The sequence below is a fragment of the Lemur catta genome, chromosome 4 (genome assembly GCF_020740605.2).
Source record: "Lemur catta isolate mLemCat1 chromosome 4, mLemCat1.pri, whole genome shotgun sequence".
NCBI classification, from domain to species: Eukaryota; Metazoa; Chordata; class Mammalia; order Primates; family Lemuridae; genus Lemur; species Lemur catta.
In genome coordinates this window covers 38,198,814-38,219,649 of record NC_059131.1, presented here as the reverse complement: position 1 = coordinate 38,219,649, position 20,836 = coordinate 38,198,814, and the positions used below count along the sequence as shown (strand labels likewise).

General features: G+C 34.6%; 1 protein-coding gene across 18 annotated transcripts in view; it reads left to right on the top strand.

Moving 5' to 3' along the window:
- NRXN1 (neurexin 1) overlaps positions 1-20,836 on the top strand; it is a 1,034,155-nt gene that overhangs the window by 721,604 nt on the left and 291,715 nt on the right. For all 18 annotated transcript variants that reach the window (XM_045549583.1, XM_045549582.1, XM_045549580.1 and 15 more), the window contains one exon: positions 12-193. In XM_045549583.1, the coding sequence (XP_045405539.1) occupies positions 12-193 (182 nt within the window). The remainder of the gene's footprint in view (positions 1-11; positions 194-20,836) is intronic.

Here is a 20,836-nt window from a genome sequence, read left to right as displayed (position 1 = left end):
TTGTTTTCCAGCTGGGACAACGTATATCTTTAGCAAAGGTGGTGGACAAATCACATATAAGTGGCCTCCTAATGACCGGCCCAGCACACGAGCAGACAGACTGGCCATAGGGTTTAGCACTGTTCAGAAAGAAGCTGTATTGGTGCGCGTGGACAGTTCTTCAGGCTTGGGGGACTACCTAGAACTGCATATAGTAAGTACTTTTTGAATACACTAAGCTTTTACATTTTACTCTTAGCTTTTAGTAAATAATTTATAATTTTGCCTCTTAGACATTTTCTTTTCCCTGAAACTAGCACTTTGTTGTAGAAAATATGAATACAATCTAGAGGTAATAAGACCTTATACCTATTACTATTGATAATTATCCTCTTTGCAATAAAAAACCTTTTTTTTTTTCTTTTTGGTTGTGAATCCCCTCAATTTTCTGTTCACAAAGATTTTCTTTGGTGGGGAAGAGATTTTTGTGCCTTTAGGCAAGTTGGCCAAATTAATGAAATTAGTTATTGCTGAGTAGATGCCATACTATCTAGCTGGAAGCAGGAGGTTGTAATACTGGTGACATCCAAAGATCTGGATTCAGTGTCCTTATTTCTTTTCTCACAAGTGAAAACAGTTGTACAAAGTTACCTGAAATGGAAGGGAGGGAAAGACACTTTAAGAATCTTTGGATGTGAAAGAAAATGGCAAAAGATTCTTTCTGTGCCATTTTGCACTCATTTTGATACATAAGTGTCAGGAAAATACAATGAATTCTTGCCATTATGTCCTGGGACCATTCCTATTTCTCTAAATTCTAAGCCTCCCACAATAATTTACTCAGCACATGGTCGATGGCAAAAAGTAGTTGATGAATGAAAAGCTTTCTTTTCCTTTTAAAGTTGCCATAATCAACTTTATAGCTCAGGAACTCTTTGTTCTATCTCTGGATTAAAAAAATTACTAATGAGTATGGTTGCAACTCTTTATCTCCTAATTTCCTTGCATTATTTGTAAAGAAGGGCATATAGCCTTTTATTGTTAAGAGATATTAATATTTTACCAATATATTCAAACTAAAAATCATAGGAAAGTGTCTCATATTCAAAAACTCTAAAGAGTTCTTATCATCATAGTTCTTGGTCTAAAGTCTCTATCTTCTGGAAGATTTCGGAAGAAGCAAATAAGACTCTCCATTCTCTTTTTTATTCTTGGTGTACAATTTATCTCCCCTGCACTGAGTGATCATGTAAATTTGTTTTATTTGTTTGTGTCTATCCTTGTAAGTTCTCCTTTTATCAGTACCCATGCCTCAAAGGACATTTGATTACATTATATCATGGTTGTTTTCTTTTTTGTTTTTTTGGTTTTTTTTCCTGTTAGAAAGTGGTCTTAGGACACTAGTTCTAAAATAATTAGGAAAAACCACCAACTACCAAACTACATTAATACAGTCTTTTACAATCTCAAAGATTTTATTAGTTTATTTTCTTACTTTAAATTTCCATTAGACATCTGGAATTTCCAGTAAGATGAGTAGGAATTTAGACTGACCACAAGGGCTAAATTCATTGCTAATCTTGGAAAAATGAAACAAAACAAAACAATGTTAGCAAAAAAACCTCAGCACAACCATTATTGAACCATCATAAATTTTCAATTTAAAATGCAGTTGTCAAAATGGGAACTCTGGGAAAGTAATTTCAGCTGCCTTTTAGCAAATATGTAACAATCAAAATTGAAACCATCTGGATGTTTATGGTATCATAAATAAATGATCAGTTAAGATAAACTTAACTAGTGCAGTAAGTAATCTTGCTGTTTAGAGTAATCTGAACTTTCAAAATATATTTGCCCCATTCTGACTTAAGTGCTTGCTACTTTAAGAAAATAAATAAATTAAAATGAAAACAAGAGCCTTTTTCCTTCTAAAAGAAATTACTTATTGATCCATAACCAATTACACTTTTAGCCTGAGAAAAGGTTCTACGATGATCACTTTCAAATCATACGGGGCTATGTTATTGAATTACTCAAACCACAGTTGTTTATTTTATGGTCAAAGGGTTTTGGTCTACAATAATAGGTACATCTTTCCAATTTTGTCCACAAGTGGGCTTAGGGTCCTTTCGTAAGTAAAGAATTGACTTTCTAGGTGTCCACGCCAGCTCAATATCCTCCACACCTCATTCACCTAAAGGAGTTACATGTCAGGGTTTCTGAGAGCTGCCCTGTGAGGGCCTCCTTGTTTCTGCATCTCCTCTCTTGGGCTTGCCTGGCCATTCTCTTTGGATTCAGTGCTTGTCTCTACATACCATTTCTCTCTGACTTGATATATTCAAAATCTCCCTTGCTGTTAAAGCATGTGCTTAACTGGGAAGTAAATATTAGTTCCTTGGACTTCCCAGATACTGTGGTTTGTCAGCCCTATCCACTCCTGCATCGACTAGTAGGACCCAGCTGTAGTCCCAATGTGGCCAAATAAAATTCTTTCTGTCATTGCCTACGAGAGAGGATCACCCATTAGTGATTTAATAAGTCATTTATATGGAGGCAACTCTTTCCATGTTTGAAACATATATTCAAAATTAACACAAGGCCAGTGGTTTTCTTTTTACTACTGAAGTTTACTTCTAACTCTTTCCCATAATGTTGGGTAGATGGAAGAAGAAGAGAAAGATGAATTAGAATTTAAAAGGAAAAAAAAAAAGAAGGCAAGCAGAAAGGAAGGAAGGAAAAAAGGAAGGAGAGAGGGAGGAAGGAAGGGAGGAAAAGGCAAAGGAAGTGTGTGAAGACACAAGATAAGGGACACAAGATGATGCCTGTGGGTGATAGAAGCAGAACTATTCTTAATATTAATACTTGGACTTGAGAATATTCAAGGCTATTTTATCAAATTATTAGGGTATTTTTGAATCCATCTTGGTTTTCCCAAGTAAATTCTTCTACTTTTTTCAGGATAGGAAATTTAAAAGGAAAATAAGATTTGTAGAATTTTGGATTATTGCTGTTGTTTGATTTTGGTTTGTTAATATAACTGACATAAAATTAATATAATTGGTATAATAGATGATATTTTTTATCTATAAAAGTTAGACACTATAATTATCTATTAAACTGTCAGGAAAATTTTATAAGTTTTCAAAGTGAGCAAAGTATAAACTAGCGACATTGTATTTAAAAATCTTATTTTCACCTTTAGTTGATAGAGCTAATAAATCAGAATGTTGATTGCATCCACTAAAAGATGCTCCATTCTTGCTGAAATACATAATGCCATATCAATTAGATAATTTAAAAAATCTGATTGGCACATAATTTCAATGAAGATTTGAATATTTGACATGGTTTATCATTCCCTTTTTCAGAATGATCATGTTGGATTTTACTTGAAAATGCAATCATATTTAAATTTTGATTAACTATACTTTTAAAAATGTAATAACTTGGAATAAAATGGCTTTTGCATCAGGTGGCCTAATTTTTATTTTTTTTATTTTTTTATTTTTTTATTTTTTATTTTTGAAACAGAGTCTCACTCTGTTGCCCAGGCTAGAGTGCCATGGCATCAGCCTAGCTCACAGCAACCTCAGACTCCTGGGCTCAAGTGATCCTCCTGCCTCAGCCTCCCGGGTAGCTGGGACTACAAGCACACACCACTGTGCCTGACTAATTTTTTTTTTCTATTTTTAGTTGTTTGGCTAATTTCTTTCTATTTATAGTAGACACGGGGTCTTGCTCTTGCTCAGGCTGGTCTTGAACTCCTGAGCTCAAACGATCTACCCGCCTCTGCCTCCCAGAGTGCTAGGATTTCAGGCGTGAGCCACCGCGCCCGGTCCAGGTGACCTAGTTTTGATAGGTAAATTTTTTAAAATTATTATCAATGCTACCACTGTTAACCTCAAAACCGTATGATATTACCATTGAAATTGTAAGGTTTTATGAGGGGATGAGGGGAAGATAAATACAAGTAAGGAGCAATTGATTAGTATATACCTAGAATATCAGCACTCACTAAATATTTTCTGAAAGAATTTAATAGATTTAATGAATTATATATTGGAAACACTGTGGTTCAGGATAAGTGTAGACCCTCGAAGTTTTAATAGTGAAAGTAAAGACACAGTTTAGTTTCTATATAACTCAAGAAAGTCATTTAACTTCTTGTTTACAATATAGAAAAAGTATAGCACTTGATATGCAGCAGCTATATTATTGAAAAGTTGCAAATTTTAATTGATATTGTTTTCTGAAATCTTCAACTAAGAATTGATTATTGTAGTTGATTGTTTAGACAAATTTTATGATAAAAATTTTGTTGGCTGAATGATTATTTCTTCTTAATAATTACTTTATTGTAGTTCACTTTTATTATGAATTGTTCTCTCTTAATTTCCTATCTATTCATTATTTCCAAATAGAAACAAACTTTCTGATGGCAGAGAACATGATTTATAACAATGATTATGATTAAAAAGAAAAATAATATAGAAATGTGGCTTTTCACCATTTATTTCAGTACATGTAAGAAGCTTGCCCAGAAATATTTATTGAGCACCTAATATGGCCCAGGCCTATGTTAGGCTCTGTGGATACAAACTAAATGGGCTCACCACTTTAAACCTGCCTCAATAGATATCTCTTGGATGAATAAATGAACCAGCCAGCTGAGATCCTCATCAAGGGGTAACTTAGATTACGTATAGCAGAAATTTTACCCTAAAGTAACTGGTATTTCTTAGTAGTTCTCTGTCATGGTATTCATCTCTCCTTCTTGCAGTTCTAACTTTCTTATTTGGGTAGTCTTTGTAAGAACAATGAACAAATGACAGCTTTTTAAGATAAAGAACCTAAAGAAGTGATTTATAAACTGTAAAATGTTGTACTATAAATATTTAAATTACTGATGTTGAGAATGACTTAATCTATATCGAATAAATCATTTCTTAGAAGCAATGAGCAAAAATTGAGCTCAATGTTTTATGGTTTATAAGATATGTCTAGAAATTTTACCAATCTTGTCACTTTTAGAGAAAACCTCTCTTATGTATCAGTTTAGTGGTGTTAATTGGAAATTACTTAACCCCTCTCTGACTTGAAGAAGAAAGCCACTACAAATGTGGGCTCTTTCTCTGTGATGAATATTAAAGGTACTTTGGTTCTGACCAGAGGAAATGTTGTGAAGGGTGGAGGAGAGGATGAGTGAAGAGTGTTCTTTGAAATCCTTTTATCTTGGGAGCATGAAAGAGCATTGCAAATTTGATGAGTGAATTGTTGCACATATTTGCCTTAAGTGTTTCTTCTTTGTACTTTGCTGGGCCAGAAGCCTTATTTTGAAAGCAACCTCTTAATTGATTTTGATTTAGAAATATACCTTTTGATCAGTGGTTTTAGTATAGACTAGAAACAGTATATTTATAGCAAATGTTACATGTCCCAAAATAACATCAATATTGGTGACATGTCAAATCTTTCTCATCTTTTTCTGCCTCTCTCCATTTTACATTATTTATCTTACTGCTCTATTAAGATTCAATTCAACATGTCTTTTTAAAGTCAGTAATTACACATGGGTGCATACCTATATCAACAAGATAAAACCCAATTATTCCCCCTCAGGCTTTTCTTGAGTTAAAATTATGTTCCACCTGAAATATTCTTTCTAATCAACAGATTCATTTTTATAAGGGTTTCACATTGCATATAGCATTTAAATTCATTCCTGTAAATCATATGCAATGGATATTTTGTTTGGCTTTGTTTCCCTGGTTCTTATGTGAATTAGAGAACATGTGGCCTATTTGACTAGAATTTGAAAGAAAGACTAGAATAATGTCTTTTTACCATGTATTGTAAAACTCTTGTCTAAGTTTCTAAGGTGTGCAAGTTATCTTTGGAGAAAATGTGAGAAGTGGTAGTCGCATTTCTATTGGCTTAAGTGCTATGCATATATGTGGAAGTAGTCTCTATTTACTTGCTGGGAGGGCGGATGAATCAATACAAATTCCTTCCTTCATCCTTTCCCTTTGGAAGTTAATTCAATTTCTCAATTTCTAGCTTACTGGTTGTCATCTTTGGTGTGTCATTAAATGTCTCTCATTTTGGTTTCTCGATTTCTTTCTTTTTGAGACAGGGTCTAGCTCTGTTGCCTGGGCTAGAGTGCAATGGCATCATTATAGCTTACTACAAACTCCTGGGCTCAAGCAATCCTCTTGCCTCAGCCTCCCAAGTAGCTGGGCCTACAGGCTCACACCACCACAGCTGGCTAATTTCTCTATTTTTTGTAGAGACAGGATCTTATTCTTGCTCAGGCTGGGCTCGAATGCCTGGCCTCAAGCCATCTTCCTACCTGGGCCTCCCAAAGTGCTGGGATTATAGGCATGAGCCACCACAGCTGGCCTGGTTTCTATAATCATTTCCTCCTCTGAAATTCTATTGCTATGAAATTTAATAGAAGAGAGAAAATAGTAATTTCTGTGTGCACCTCCTCAGTTCACATACTTACCACTTAGATGCTTATGCTGCTGCCTCACCTTCTCAGTTACTTTCTGTCTCTATTCTGAATACTTTTCAACCCATTGTACATAGTGTGTCAGGTTAATTTTCTAAACTGCTTCTTTGATCATGTTACTCCTTTGTTAAAACACATTTATGCCTCCACAACTGTGTGCAGGTAAAGGCAAATTCTATACCTAAAGTTTAATGTTCTCGGCATTCCAATCTCAGTTTTCCTTTTTATGTCCGTTTTCCACATTTTGCTACTTATCATCTTTTCACTGAGTAAAATGTATTAACCCATTTTTTTTTAATGGGCTTTCTCTTGTCCTCCATTTCTAATTCCTGTCCAAAGGTTTCTTCCCATTCTCTCTCACTAGATAGATTCTACTCAGTCATCAAGGTTTTTATTCAAATGTTGGATGTTTTCAGGGTTGGCCCTGGGATCCTTATGCCCCTAAGCTAGCAGAAAGAAGTTAGGGCTCAGGAGTTTCTTTGGAACAACTGCAGAAACAATTCCCAGGGCGTTACCCAGCTGAAGAAAGTCTTCTCCCTTGATTCTGCTCCATTCTATCATCACTACTCTTCTTGCCCCGTTGCTTTGTGTTGGGCCTCTAGTTATTAACATTTTACAGAATGGCTTCAAATCCATTCTAAGTTGGTCAGTGATGAGCTGCCTTGGCATGCCCTCTTTTCTTATGCCAGGCTGTCAAAACAAGTGTCTTCTTGTTGAATCCTTTCTAACTACTGACTACACCTCCATTTCTTCTGTAGCTACTAGTAGTATTTTAAAAACTATACCTTCAAGAAATATTATTGTTGGCTAATTTACCATATCATTATTGATCAATAATCTGTACTGTAGGTGATTAGTTGTTTATTTCCGTGAAACAAACTTCCCCACAATTTAGCAGTTTAAAACAGCCAAACATTTATAATCTTATACTGGCTCAGGAATCCAGGAGCATCTCAACGGGGCTATTAAAGGATTTCTTGGAGAAGTAATGGTTAGGAACTCCTGTGCATAGAACATATCTGATATGTTTAATCTTATGATCCAGACAGAGTCTGTGTGTCTCAGGAAGAAATAATGAGCAACAATTGAAACATAGACAAGCAGATTACTAAGGATGCAGGTGCTGCAGAAGTCTAAACACAATATAGATTGATAAAAATAAACGAAAATATTGCTTGAGGGTTAAGAACTAGTTTGGGGAATGCATACTAAATAAAAGATCATTTCCACAATCTTCGTAAAACTTATTACACAAAAAAGCACTGAAAGCGATAAGAAAATGCATGGCAGAGGCAGTTAAAAAATGAACCAGCATGGCAAACATGTCAGCCAAAGACCAGGAACTGAGATAATGGTGATGCTATGGTCTTAGAATCCTGGTAATGCTGATGTTGGGCCACAGGAGGCATTGGTAGTTTATTTCAACAAAGGAAGGAAATAGTCTAAGTACATAGGGAATACTTAAGTTAATAGTAGGGACAAATAATCAAAATTATAAATTAGAAGCAGAGGACTATAGATAATTTTGATAGGGCCTGAGAAAATTCTTTTGATGAAAATATGCACATTTTTAAAGCTGTGGAATGCAATTTGTGATGTCTTTAGGAGGTTACTTAGGAGGTAATGTGCTAGACCTGGGGATTCTTAGGTTAACAAGACAAAGGAGGTCTCTGCTTTCCTGAAAATCAGCTGTAGAAGTTGTTTAACCCCTTTGCCAACAAAGCATATTCTTAATGGGGGGATACACAACTGCCCTGGAAGAATATACTGCAAGTAGGCTTCTAGGAGATGCTTTAATGGTAGGTTCTTCCTATCAAGAAAAAGCACTTCTTCCTGAACCTATCCCTTAAAACCTTCTTGCCCAATGAAGAGTGGAAATACAAGATTGAAAGACAAAAAAAAAAAAAAAAAAAAAAAGTTTGGTGAAAAATCCAAATTTAATTGATTAGTAAGGATTTTGGTCCATGAAAACAAGTTTATCTTAATATTCCTAAAAGTTTACTCTGGACTTTAGTTCAAATACCGACTGCTTATTCCCAAATACACATCTCCAGTCCTGACTTTTCCTCTGACCACCGCACTAATATTTCCTGCTGCTGACTCACCATCTCCAGCTACATGTCTCAGAGGCATCTCAAACTTACCACATTTAAAACTGAACTCATCATTCCCAAACCACACACCCATCTATACAATTAGAAACTATAACCTTGACATCTTTTACCTCATGCTTGCTTTTACAACCTAATCAGGGTCTCACTGAATTCCAAAAACGTCCCTCAACCTGTACTGCCCAATAGAAATATAATGTGAGCCATGTATGTAATTTTAAATTTTCTAGTAATCACATTTGAGAAAAAAAGATGAGATTAATTTTAATACATACAATTAACTTTATGAATATATTTTCAATATATCAAAAGTATTATTGCTTTAATACATAATAAATATAAATTATTAACATGTATTACATTATTTTTTCAAAATAAGTTTTTGAAATCCAAGGTGTATTTTATACTTATAACACCTCACATCTAAGAATCTAAATTTTCTATCAGAAGCACTTTACATTGTATTTCATTAAATTTACAGTTATGGAAGTAGATTCCCATACTCTAGTTATTCTGAACATACTTAAAAATTTTTCCATAATTGAATTGAGTATTGGTTTTAAATTTGTGTCTAACTTGATTAAAATAAAATACATTTTAAAATTTAGTTTTTCAATCCCCTTAGCCATATTTCAGATGATTAACGTATGGCTACTGGCTACTGTACTGAACAGCATAGTTTTAGAATTTATCTGCTTTCTTTGCATCCTGCTATTATTGTCTGAGTTGAATGGCCTCTTCTTGAACTGCTGCAACAGCCTTCTAACTAATCTCTTTGTCTGCAAGATCTTCCCCTTTCTAATCCATCTTCTGCATTGCGACCAAAATGATGTTATAAAATAAAAATTTGGTATTTCAACTTCTGGTTTCAAATGTTTCATTGTAGTGGGTCTCAGTCTCTTTTAGTTCAAGATACACCTGACTGATAATATTCACCTGCATTCAGCAGTGATTTTGCTCACTTAGGGGCTGCTTCTTGGTGAAAAAAAGCACTGGTAGTCTACCCATAATTTCACCCATATCCTCCCACTTCTCCGTGAGGGTGTGTCTCAACTCCTCACCTGGCAACAAGGCTCATAAGAGATGGGCATGGACTCCCTGTTCAGGCTATCAATTTGAAGCTCCTCCACAGTATTCTCTACATATCTTTCCCAATGCTTATTTAATGGAGAAAATAATTTTCTATTTATCGAAATTGTATGCACAGACCCTTAGTAATTTACTTCTGAAGGACAAAGCAAAGTCAAACATCTGGAAAAATTGGCAGAAAATTCTTAACCTTTTTTAGTAGTTTTTGTACTCACTTCTGTTTTTTGTTGTTGTTATTGTTTGTTTGTTTGGGGTGGGCAATTTTATGAACCAGGCAAAATTTTGGATTTAGGCTAAAGTGTTTAAATTCTGGATGGTAAATCTTCATTCATTTTGAACAGCATGATGCTGAGTAGCAGTAAGTATTAGGAGGGCAGAGAATTTTATCTATTTTGTGCACCTTTGCATTCCCAGAGTTCAGCATGAACCTAGAATTTAGCATGTAAGTAATCAGCATTTCTTGAAATAATCTTTGGGTTCTAGAAGTTCTGCCAACTTAAACTGCCTATGTGTATTCTGAAAACATTCAAGGGCAATAGGTTGGTGCTGCTTGGGTCCAGGGTGCTATCTCCTACTTACATTATGAGTAGGTTAGAGATACAAATATGAGCTCACTACTAGCACATTTGCAACTTATTTGTTGCTCTTTATAGACTGGTATCTTGAGGCAACAGTCTGGTGAGCCACACCTTAACCTGTTTAGATGGAGAACCACTGGCCTCTTGCAAATGCTTCAAAATCCTACCTCCTTAACTGGACCTACACTGAACGCACAACCTAGACTTATTTTCCAGCCTCATCTTCAGCTACTTTCTACTCTAATTCACACATATCCACTTTTAATACACACACTTCATGAAACCTTTTTTTAAAGAAGTGCCTGTGTGCCAACCACCTTTCAAAGCACTGGAAATACAGAGTCAAATGAAGCATGGCTTCTGACCCCAAGTATCTCAGAATTTAATGGATAAGTTTCATTCTGCTGGCACGTTAGCCTCAGAAAATGGACACATAGGGCTGATATTTCAAATCGTCATGGTGCAGAAGAATAATTAAAAGCAACCAACAATCCCATAATTGTTCTAAGTTTACAAATGTAAGCCCATTTAGTATCCATTAAAACCCCAAAAGGAAAAAAAATATTCTCTTCATTTAGTTAATGAGGAAATGAGGCACAGGTCACACAGCCGATAAGCTGCAAAGCCAGGCTTGAGCTCAGACAGTCTGACTCCTAAATGTGCGTAACCACTGTGCCTCGTTTTGATGCGGGTGAGAGTTCAGCCTCCTGAGGCTGAACCCAACAACTCTGCCTTTGGTTTGTTTAATGCAGTTTTATGAAGTCAAAAAACCCCAGCTTTTAGCATATCACATATCACATGATTTACGGAGCATTTCAGACATCTGCTGCATGAACCGTTTTCTCTATTTAAATAAACAAATAGAAAATGATCTGATTTACAGTTGCCCCGAACATTTTGTGGTTAGCTAGCTAGTGTTTGCAATCTGATTTGTAAGTTTGGGGCATGCATAATTTTAAAGACAGAGAAGCACAATTAAAAAATATATGTACCAACAATGATAGTGAAAAAAAGACCTCCAAAGTAACTTTGTTCATGCTAGTTACTCTCTTCAAAATATTTCTTCTTCTACTTATTCCTACCTGTCCTCCTCTCTTTCCTACTCTGGTACTTTTTTATTTATCTTTGAAGCCTGCATCATATATTTTATATATTTGTGGAGTCTTCCTTTGTCCCCAAGGGCAAAACTAATCATATCCTTCTTGGTACTATCATAGCACTTTCTTTATTATATTACTTTGCATAGTTGTAACTCTTTCTTTTACATTGACTTCTAGTCCCTTGAATTGCGATCTCTCCTAGGTCAGTGACCATGTGCTATATATCTTGACTTATCTATATTTTTACACACTAGCATTGTGCTCCTTAGATACATCATAAATGTTTACTGATGAAGGAATGCATGCCTGAGTGAATGGAGGAACAAGTGAACTCTCTTGTTCACTTACCTCGCTTGGCCTCTCTTGCTGTCTTACTGGTAGTTTTCCATTGTATAATGCAGGAGCTCACTCCAGGAGTGCTCTCCTTGGAGCGCAGTATGAGGTAGACTCCCAGCAGATAATGCTGAAAGCATGCGATGCTCTCCTGGGACTTCCTATTTACAATCCACTGAGACATACACACACAACTCCAGGGGTAGGCCTGTCATAAAATGGAGTCATTATTCATGTGTCATTTTCTCAGGGAAGGAAGACTTTTCTCTTGTTAGACCATCAACTAGCTCCACTTTCAGGTTCAAATATTCCAAACAGGTGGTTACTTCTCTGAGATTTAGTCTAGGTAAGCTTCTTATCGGCTGTCTGTATTATTTTGGGTATCTGTATAAAAACATCTGTGATGTATTTCCCTGCATTCTGACTTGAGATGAAAAATCCAACTGGAGAATGAAAAAAACAAACCAAAAAGCAACCAAAAAAAAAAAAAATCCTCCTGTGGTAATCAACCGTAATTGATTAGGAATGTGGAGGTAATCAATTTCCACTACCCTGGCAATTTGACCATTCTTTTTTTTTGTTTTGCTTGTTGTGCCAACCTCTGACACTTGCTTAACTGATGTAGGTGAAATTGGTTTTCTATTCATTAAAACAGTTTTTTAAAAAAATATCTTAATATACATTAAATGCTCGAAAGTATTAACAGTTAATTTTCTTAAGTAGAGTTAAATTCCCTCTCTGAAAAAATTCTTCTCCTATTCATTTGCTTAGTAAGAACAATAACTAAACAATACTATTTAGCATGTGTTGAGTGCTTACTATGGACCATACACTGATCTAAACACTTTGCATAAAATTATATTTTATTTAATATTCACAATAATTCATTGAGGTATGAATTATTACCTCAATTTTACAGATGACCAAACAGCATTTTAAATAAATTGACCAAAATTGCATAGCTGGTAAATAACTGCCTGGATTTGAACCAGCTGAATATGACTTCAAAGTTCCATTTTTCTTTAGTGCAAAGAAAATTTTAGGCTGGCCCAGCTATTTTTCCAAATGATCATAAAATCCAAATTAACAGTCTAAAATGAATGAATCTTTATAGTGTATTGTGTTATGAGATTCCTTAAGCATGGGCAGAAGCTGGAAATTCTGTGACCCTCAACACAAAAACACTAAATAACAACAGAGTGCCATGACATAGCACATGATATTTTCTATTAAAATTTCCTTCATAGGTAAAATTATAAGTTTCACTGCTATTTTCTGAGTTGTGCCTCAATGTAGGACTAAGCTAATACTGCCACAAGGGTATTGGCCTTATATGGTGATGAATATAAAAATAACCCACATTGCTCTGGAAACTCTAGTAGGAGCCACGACTTTCAGCCTTTCTCTAGGTCTAAAGCTAATGCATAAGGCCTAGTCAGCTTGACCTACTTCTTTTTTTTTTTTTAACCAAAAAGCAGAGTAGAGTCTCTGTGTGTCTAAGCATGTAAGTGAGGGGAGAGAAAGGGAATTTGTCTATTGCTTGTAGCTCTTGCTGATTGCACATTTTCCTGACAGAGGTATTAAAAGGAAAAGTATGTTGACCTGTTCATTATTGTTAATTAGCAGTAAATTCAGGCTTTGGGGCTCCACATCCCACAGGGCATAAGCAGAGAAACAGGGTTGAAATTTTAGCACTAATATGTGGAGTAAGGTCAGGCAGCTGCCCAGGTAGGTTTCAGAACTGAGTTCATTTGATCTTTAAAAGACAAGCATTGCAGAGATATTTCGCCTGGTGGAAAGAAAAAATTGTAAATTCTAGCCCCACTCCCAATGCCTAATTCAAGACCAGTGGTTATTTAGTGATTTGGAACTGGCTATGATAAAGAGTGTTGGATAAATGAAGTGGCTAGGGATGTATTTGGCATTTGTAATTGCTGCATGGATGTTGTTCATTATGTGGGGAACATGCTATAATCATAAGCTTCATATTTAATTAGTTTTGCAGTGAACTTTCTTCTCAGTAGATTATATTTCTATTATTTAACTGTTCTTTTTTTAAAAAAAAATTTACTGGCTTTTGTGGAATTCTAACCATCTAGGCAGAAACTAGATTCAATAGACTAGCGATGCATAGAGTTGGGTCTACAAGGCTAATAATATTTTACAACAGGCTGTTCAGAAGGAATTGAGTTTTATTTGTTGCCTTATTGATGACAATCTCTATTTACCTTTCAGAAAACCCATACTTTTAATATATTTCATTTTTAGATCATAAAATTACTTATGGAAAAATTTAAATAATACATCAGTGATGACAGTAAAAAGTAAAAACTTCACATAATATACTCACTTTTGTACTGTCATGTCTAAAATTACAATCTTTAATTTTATACATATGCATATACATTTATTAAGTGTGTATAATATACATATAAATAGCTATATATGGTGACACACTTGATCATTTTTCAAAAAGATGAAATGTTATGTTCACATTATTCGGCAATTTGATTATTTTATTTAATATATTTTAGACATATTTCCATTTTAGACCATATAATCTCATATTTACCTCCTAGTGTCTTATTGTATATATGTGCTACAATTTATTGAACCATTCTCTAATGATGGGTATTTTAACTGTTTCAGCATTTTCAATATTACAAATGGATAATTTTTTAATCTTATTAAAATATTATTTCATATGTATAAAAATGTATTTTTTTAAATGGTTAAACTCCTACAGGCAGAACCACTATATTTATTACTGAGTTATCCTCTAAGAACATTGTACTGTTGAAAGTTTCCACCAGCAGTATGTGAGGATGTCACAAACTAGAGTGTTTTAGTATAAAAACAAATTGGTCTTATTATTTCTTAAGATACTGAGCTCCATAGAATGATTTCCTTTCTAGCATATTTCATTTGAGTGTGTATATATTTTAATAATTACACTGGTATAAAGGTAATACCAATGCCCTTTAACTTTATTTACAAACTTTCTCGTATTCTGGCAGCATTCACAAAACAGCAATGGGCCAAGGAACCTGGACAAGTTCATGAATCACGTAGGTCTTTTCAGTAAAACGGTGGCTACACAGTATTCTCGGAAGAGCTAGGGAGGCAAGTGGTTAATACCCTAATGGGAAGCAGTCCTTATTTCAGAGTCTACCTCTGTGTTCTTCACCTTCTACACATTCCATAATTCTTAATTTTGCCCCTAGTCATTTCTTATTTCAATCATGCAGTCCCCAGCACTCCTGAACAGCAGTGGAACGTGACAGGCTTTTAAATGTATTAATAGTGTCAACATTATTGTGCTTAATCTTAATATAACAAACAGTAACAACAGACATAGTCTGCTGTGACGCAGTTAGTAAGGCATAGATGTCTTAGCTCTTAATAGCCAATTTAAATGACAAAGTTCTCAAGCTCAGAGGGTGGATTATATCAAGGGACTAGCTCATATGTTCTGTAGCATTTGATAATAGCTAAGATTAAATTGAAAGGAAGAAAGATGTTCAGAAGGGGAAAAAAGATGTACCTACTCAAGTTTTTCAAATTCTACATGTGATCATTTACTTCAGTCCTATTGTATCTATTGTAAGCTAAATCACAGCTGGTAGTGAGAACCACATTTAAAAATTTGAGAACATTTTGGTTAACTTGACAGGTTTTTTTTTAGTAATCGTGAATATAATTTAAGCATGTGAAATATTAATGTAACCCAAATATAGTTTTATCTTTGTGCTTTTTGAATTGTCTTCAAGGTGCTCTAGCCTTGAGTTTTATCAATGAAAGGTAAACATGAAAATATGTAACTGTAGTGTTTAATGGACACTGAAAATATTTGCTAATGCCATGGATATCTATATCATATTCACTAACATGTTTAATAACCGAACATAGGCAACATGCTATGGTAACACGTGGTGCTGAGCAGCAGGCAGTCCCATTTGACAAGTCGTTTTTTATTTTATTTCTTTATTCCCAAACCTTCTCCAATAATCCCAGATTACAATGTGTTTTGATTTCTTAGGCGGCAAGCAGATAAGAGGGATTCTGTTCTCTGCTGTTTATTTCCAACAGGTTGTTTGGCTTCAGGATACAAAACCCATGGGATTCTAAAATGAAATAACTAGAGGAGAATGGGTAAAACAAAAAACACAACTACACAACAATAAAATACGTGTATTCAATACAGAATGGGTAGAGTACCACCTTCAAGGAAGCTCTGCACTATGGCTATGTGATAACACCAGATCAGGAAGAAAATTCTAGCAACCATCTTCTTAGTAAGAATCAGTTACTTGGTAGGCAGAGTATTTAATTGCGATGGTTTTTGTATGTATCTTCTAGTTGCCTAGCTTAACTAGCAATAACTCCTGTCAGCAGAAGTGCCCAAGGGGAATTGGTGTTGTTTGGTGTTGCAAGATTTGTTCTCTGAGGATCAATTCTTTGGAGCTTTCCATGAGTTATTTTCCAATCCTTTAATTGCCTCTTTCTGGGAAAAAACACCTGATATACATTCTATAGCTAAAATAAGATGATGGTCTAGCCAATATATTTTGAGATTCACAGAAAGATGTGGAATTGATAATGGCTATTTCAAATGGATTTTAGCAAAGATTCTGTACAGCTATATTGGAAATTGTAAAATTGTTGAAATTGGATGCATCCTATTGAACTTCAAGGATTTCTGGTCTGCTTTGCATGGTGAGGAAATTATACTAGCCTGGAATCTAAAATGTGAAAAGGCTTGGTTCAAATTCCATTGAACGTTCTAATGTAATATCAATTCTCTGGATGAGGAAAAGCAATTGTGGTTCAAGGCATTCTGCATGTTTTCAGGAAATCTTCTTTAGCAGGGTTGGCGTAGTCCTCAACTAGGATCTCTTTAAACACTCATGGCATTAGTCTTTCCCTGGCATCAAAGTTGTTGTGCAATATCTATCTTTGCCTCAAAAATGCACACTAATTCACAGAATTCAGGGAAGTCCTTTAGGTTTGCACAAATGGGAGAATTCATTTCTTTCCACTGAAGGAGTAATGAAAATGATGTTTCCCCTGCTTTCATACCCCTTTCTTTGGTAATGGTGAACCTCAGGGTTTGTGGTTGGGGAATTGGGCTGGTTATACTCTCTGTTAGTGTGACTCCTAATCCATTCTCAGCCTGCCTGTAGGAAAATATTTCTAAATAAGTGGTCATTTCAACACCTATTTCTGGCTAATGGGAGTGAAGAGTAAGGACATCTTTAAAGTGAGACACTGGGACCAGAGGTTTTCAAACTTTGTGCAAGCTTGTTTTTCCAGTTTATACTAAGGATGTAGGTACCTCAGTAATTACATATTGTATATTTTATTTCATCACTGAAAATAAAGACTTGTATAAACCTAACCTCACAGGGCCTTTTTATCAACTATGCTTGAAGAAAAATTATTTTTGGTAAAATTCTCATATTTTGACTAAGAGTTACTCTTTCCAAACCCAGAGGATGGTCTTTTACATTAATTATTATTATTATTACTCTCCCCGACAGTGGCACATAGGAAGACAATATTTGAAATAGTGAAATTTGTGTGGATAACATTCAGATGTAGTGTAGTCACAAAACAAATTGTCATCTTTGATGAATTCGAGGGTTAGTTAGATAGCAGAACAGCTAGATGTGGCTGTTTGTCTTCTGCTATGCCTGATGGAGCAATGGATCCTATAGGCCTGTTAGAATGTGACGAAAGCAGGTCACCGTAACTTAAAATGCGAATCTTTGAAGGGTAATTACTGTTCATTCAAAGGAATAAAACTTGTAGCCACTAGAGTTTTGGGTATTTGGAACATCACAATGAAGCAAACACCAAAACTCATTGGCAATAGAGAAGAAAGAATTTAAAGGTTTTTGGTACATTTCTCTTGAAAACTATTTAAACAGTATGGAATAAGATTGAATATTTTTGGAAAGATCACCCTTACTTTGTTTTGCCTATGTAATTGGAATTCATATGTTTTAAAATTAAGATCAACTAAAGTGTCACTAGGTATAAAGTTGAGCTTTTCAGACCCCTATTAAGTTTCAAGACTTGGAAAGGCAGATCACTTAGAGTCTCGCTTGTATTCCAATACTTAAAGACTAAAGATATCCTAACCCTCATTTTTAAAAAGGAAATGGATCATACTGCTACATAAACTATGGCCTTGCTGGTGGTTTAGATTCTGTCTTAGACTCCAAGATAAATAAATTCCTTTTTCTCCAAAACCCTGGGGGTGGGGAAGGCTGTAATTGTAGTTGCTGAATATGAAGCTTGCTGAAGTGCTTTGGCCTCTTAGAAACAAAAAGTAGGTACTGAACTTTAAGAACACATTCAAGTCTCCAGGGTGTGATGACTATTCTTCCACTGGGGAGTCATTCTCATTTGACAGAAATCATGGGGTTGATAACAGGAGCAAGCAGGTGATCTCTCCAGAAGGGTGTCTGGGAGCTAATTGGCATCCAGTTCCCACTGAAGGTAGACAGTCTTTCATTCATTCAATGAATCATTTCTAGAAGGCTTTAAAGTGCACAGAACCTTGTTAACTTTCTTGGGATATAAATGTGGATGAGATATCGCATATGTTTCAAAAAACTTGAATAGTGAAGACAGACTTTTAAAGAAAGAGTTTTTTTTTAAATGTATAGACAATAATAGAAGCACTGAAACTTACAATACCGCACAAAAAAGGATTAGTGAGTTTTGTCTTGATGCCTCAGGGGCACCTTTGCAGAGGAGGTAGTTCAGGCATGTGTGGGTGAGGAGTTTGGCAAACATAAACAAAGGAGGCCATCAGGAATAACATAAGCTGAGGTTAGATACAACATGGTATGTTTTACTGATTGTGTGCCCTGGAACATAGCGCACAATAAATGTATTCTGAATGAATGGCTAAATGACGAACATCTTGCCTAGTTTTTCAATAGCAATAACTTAGACTGAGAGAAAAGGGGCAAAAAGATTTTAACAAGTATGAAAATGATGTTATACTGCAGAGGGACTTAAGGCAACAATATAAAGCTTTGCTGTAAGTTTTTGTTGTTGTTTGTTTGTTTTATTCAGCATAGCATTCTGGGTTGTAAAGATGACCTTCAACCAGGCATTCTGTTAACAAACATGCTGCACAGACCCACAGAATACATGTGCTATCCTAGGATAGGTTCTTTGGGTGCCCTGTTATATACATAATAAGTTCTGTCCATCTCTTTAGGTTTTTCTGAAACATCTGTGTTGAGAGTTGAGCCCCTATTTGTAGATTTTTCGTATATTTACATACTTAGATAGATAGTTTTAAAGCAAGTAACTATAGATACAGCCACGTAAGTGAATGTCCTGTGATTTTAGAGATTTTTCTAGACTTTTTTTTCCCCAATCAGCTTCTCAACTAAGTCAGTGTGCACAGCAATAGCAATGATATGGAATCATGCTTATTATTCTCCCACAGTTTTGTCCTGTTCAAAGGTGATTTTTTAAAAGATGCGATTAAGAATAAATCTACTATTTTTTAAAGTCTTTGCTACTCTTAATATTATCAAAATTTATTCTATAAAATATATTTATTGTGGTGCTCATAATCAAGGATTGGGAGAAAAATTTTAGAGAAATGTCAATATTATTAGGAGACACTGTTTCTGCTATATCTATTTTGCTACATAACACTTCTGATTCTTTTATAATTACCATATTAATCTTTACTAGTGTCTGACCCAGGTGTTATATCAGATATCAGATCACGAAAAACATGACAAGGTCAGTCCTTTTGACCCTTCAAAATATTACTGAGAAGCTGTTTTTAGCCATGTATTTTGACAGCACATAAAATAGGTTCTGCCATAAATGTTTCTTTACTTTCTAAAATAATGATATTTCACAATATACTGTGTATAATTTAGAATTTGTGTTTATTCTGGACTTGAATTCTCTGTTTTGAGGACAGCAGGTACATGTTTGGAATTACCCCCAAAACTGAAAATCCACTTTTTGGAATTATGTTAACATGGTGCCATTGATCATTAAAAACCTGAACTTTCCACTCTACTAGCATATGGAGAAAATTAGTGTCGAAGTTCTGTTGTTCCCTGAGGCTATGGCTTTCTGAGCTCAATAAAGTACTTTGATTTTTTTTTAATGGCTTGAAAACAGAAAGCTGAAAAAGAAAAGACTGTCTTTTGGTGTATCTCGGTCTCTGCTTTCTTCTATTTTTTGAAAATTGTCGATGTAGTAGGATCTCTTCATTTGTTATCATGAAAATAAAAAATGATTCAAAGAAAGTAATAATTCTGTTTTTTAATACTAGTTTGTAAATACTTCAGATATACTGCTTAATGCCTGTAAATACATTATCCTCATTCAACTTCAAAATTAAAATTTTTAAATTGGATCTATCACCTTATACTGTGTTGCTATTTTAAAATCAAGCATCCAGTTTGAATAAAAAGTAATAATTTTTATAACATTTACAAATATCAAAATAGTAAAAATTGGGGGACTATTTATGAACTCATTTTGACATTAAGGCATTTTAAAAATAGCTTTTCTGACATTATCTACTCCCTGTTTTACTCCTTCCATTCTTTTTCTATTTACAAGCATATTTAATTCTTTGAAATATATAGCCAACTTAACCAACTGAATTGAAGGTTTAGCTACATTCCTTTGTGAAATTTACTTCTATTTCTGATAATTTATTTATTAGTAGATGTTTTATTCTGTAAAGACTTAGCAAACATGATTAAAATATCCAAATTATGAATTTGTGCATATTTCCAGTCTAATGTACCCAGTGTTTTAACTGCTTTCAAATACCCTATTTCTATAACTCTTATTTCTACAGTAGGATTGTTTGCTTCACTTGCTTTTAGCATTTAACCTCTATGATTATTAACTAGGGAACCAGAAGAAATATGATAATTATGCACTTGCTAAAATTTTCTTTAGAGAATTCATTTTACATAAGCCTTTATGGTTGGCCAAAGTATAGGATACATGCTGTTGAACTGAAGAATTGACAAAAATAATTGCCTGCTGTGCAAAATTTTGACTGTATAATAATAATCCCTTAATTCAGATTATCTTGATTTTTATATCACTATTAATATGATGATCCCT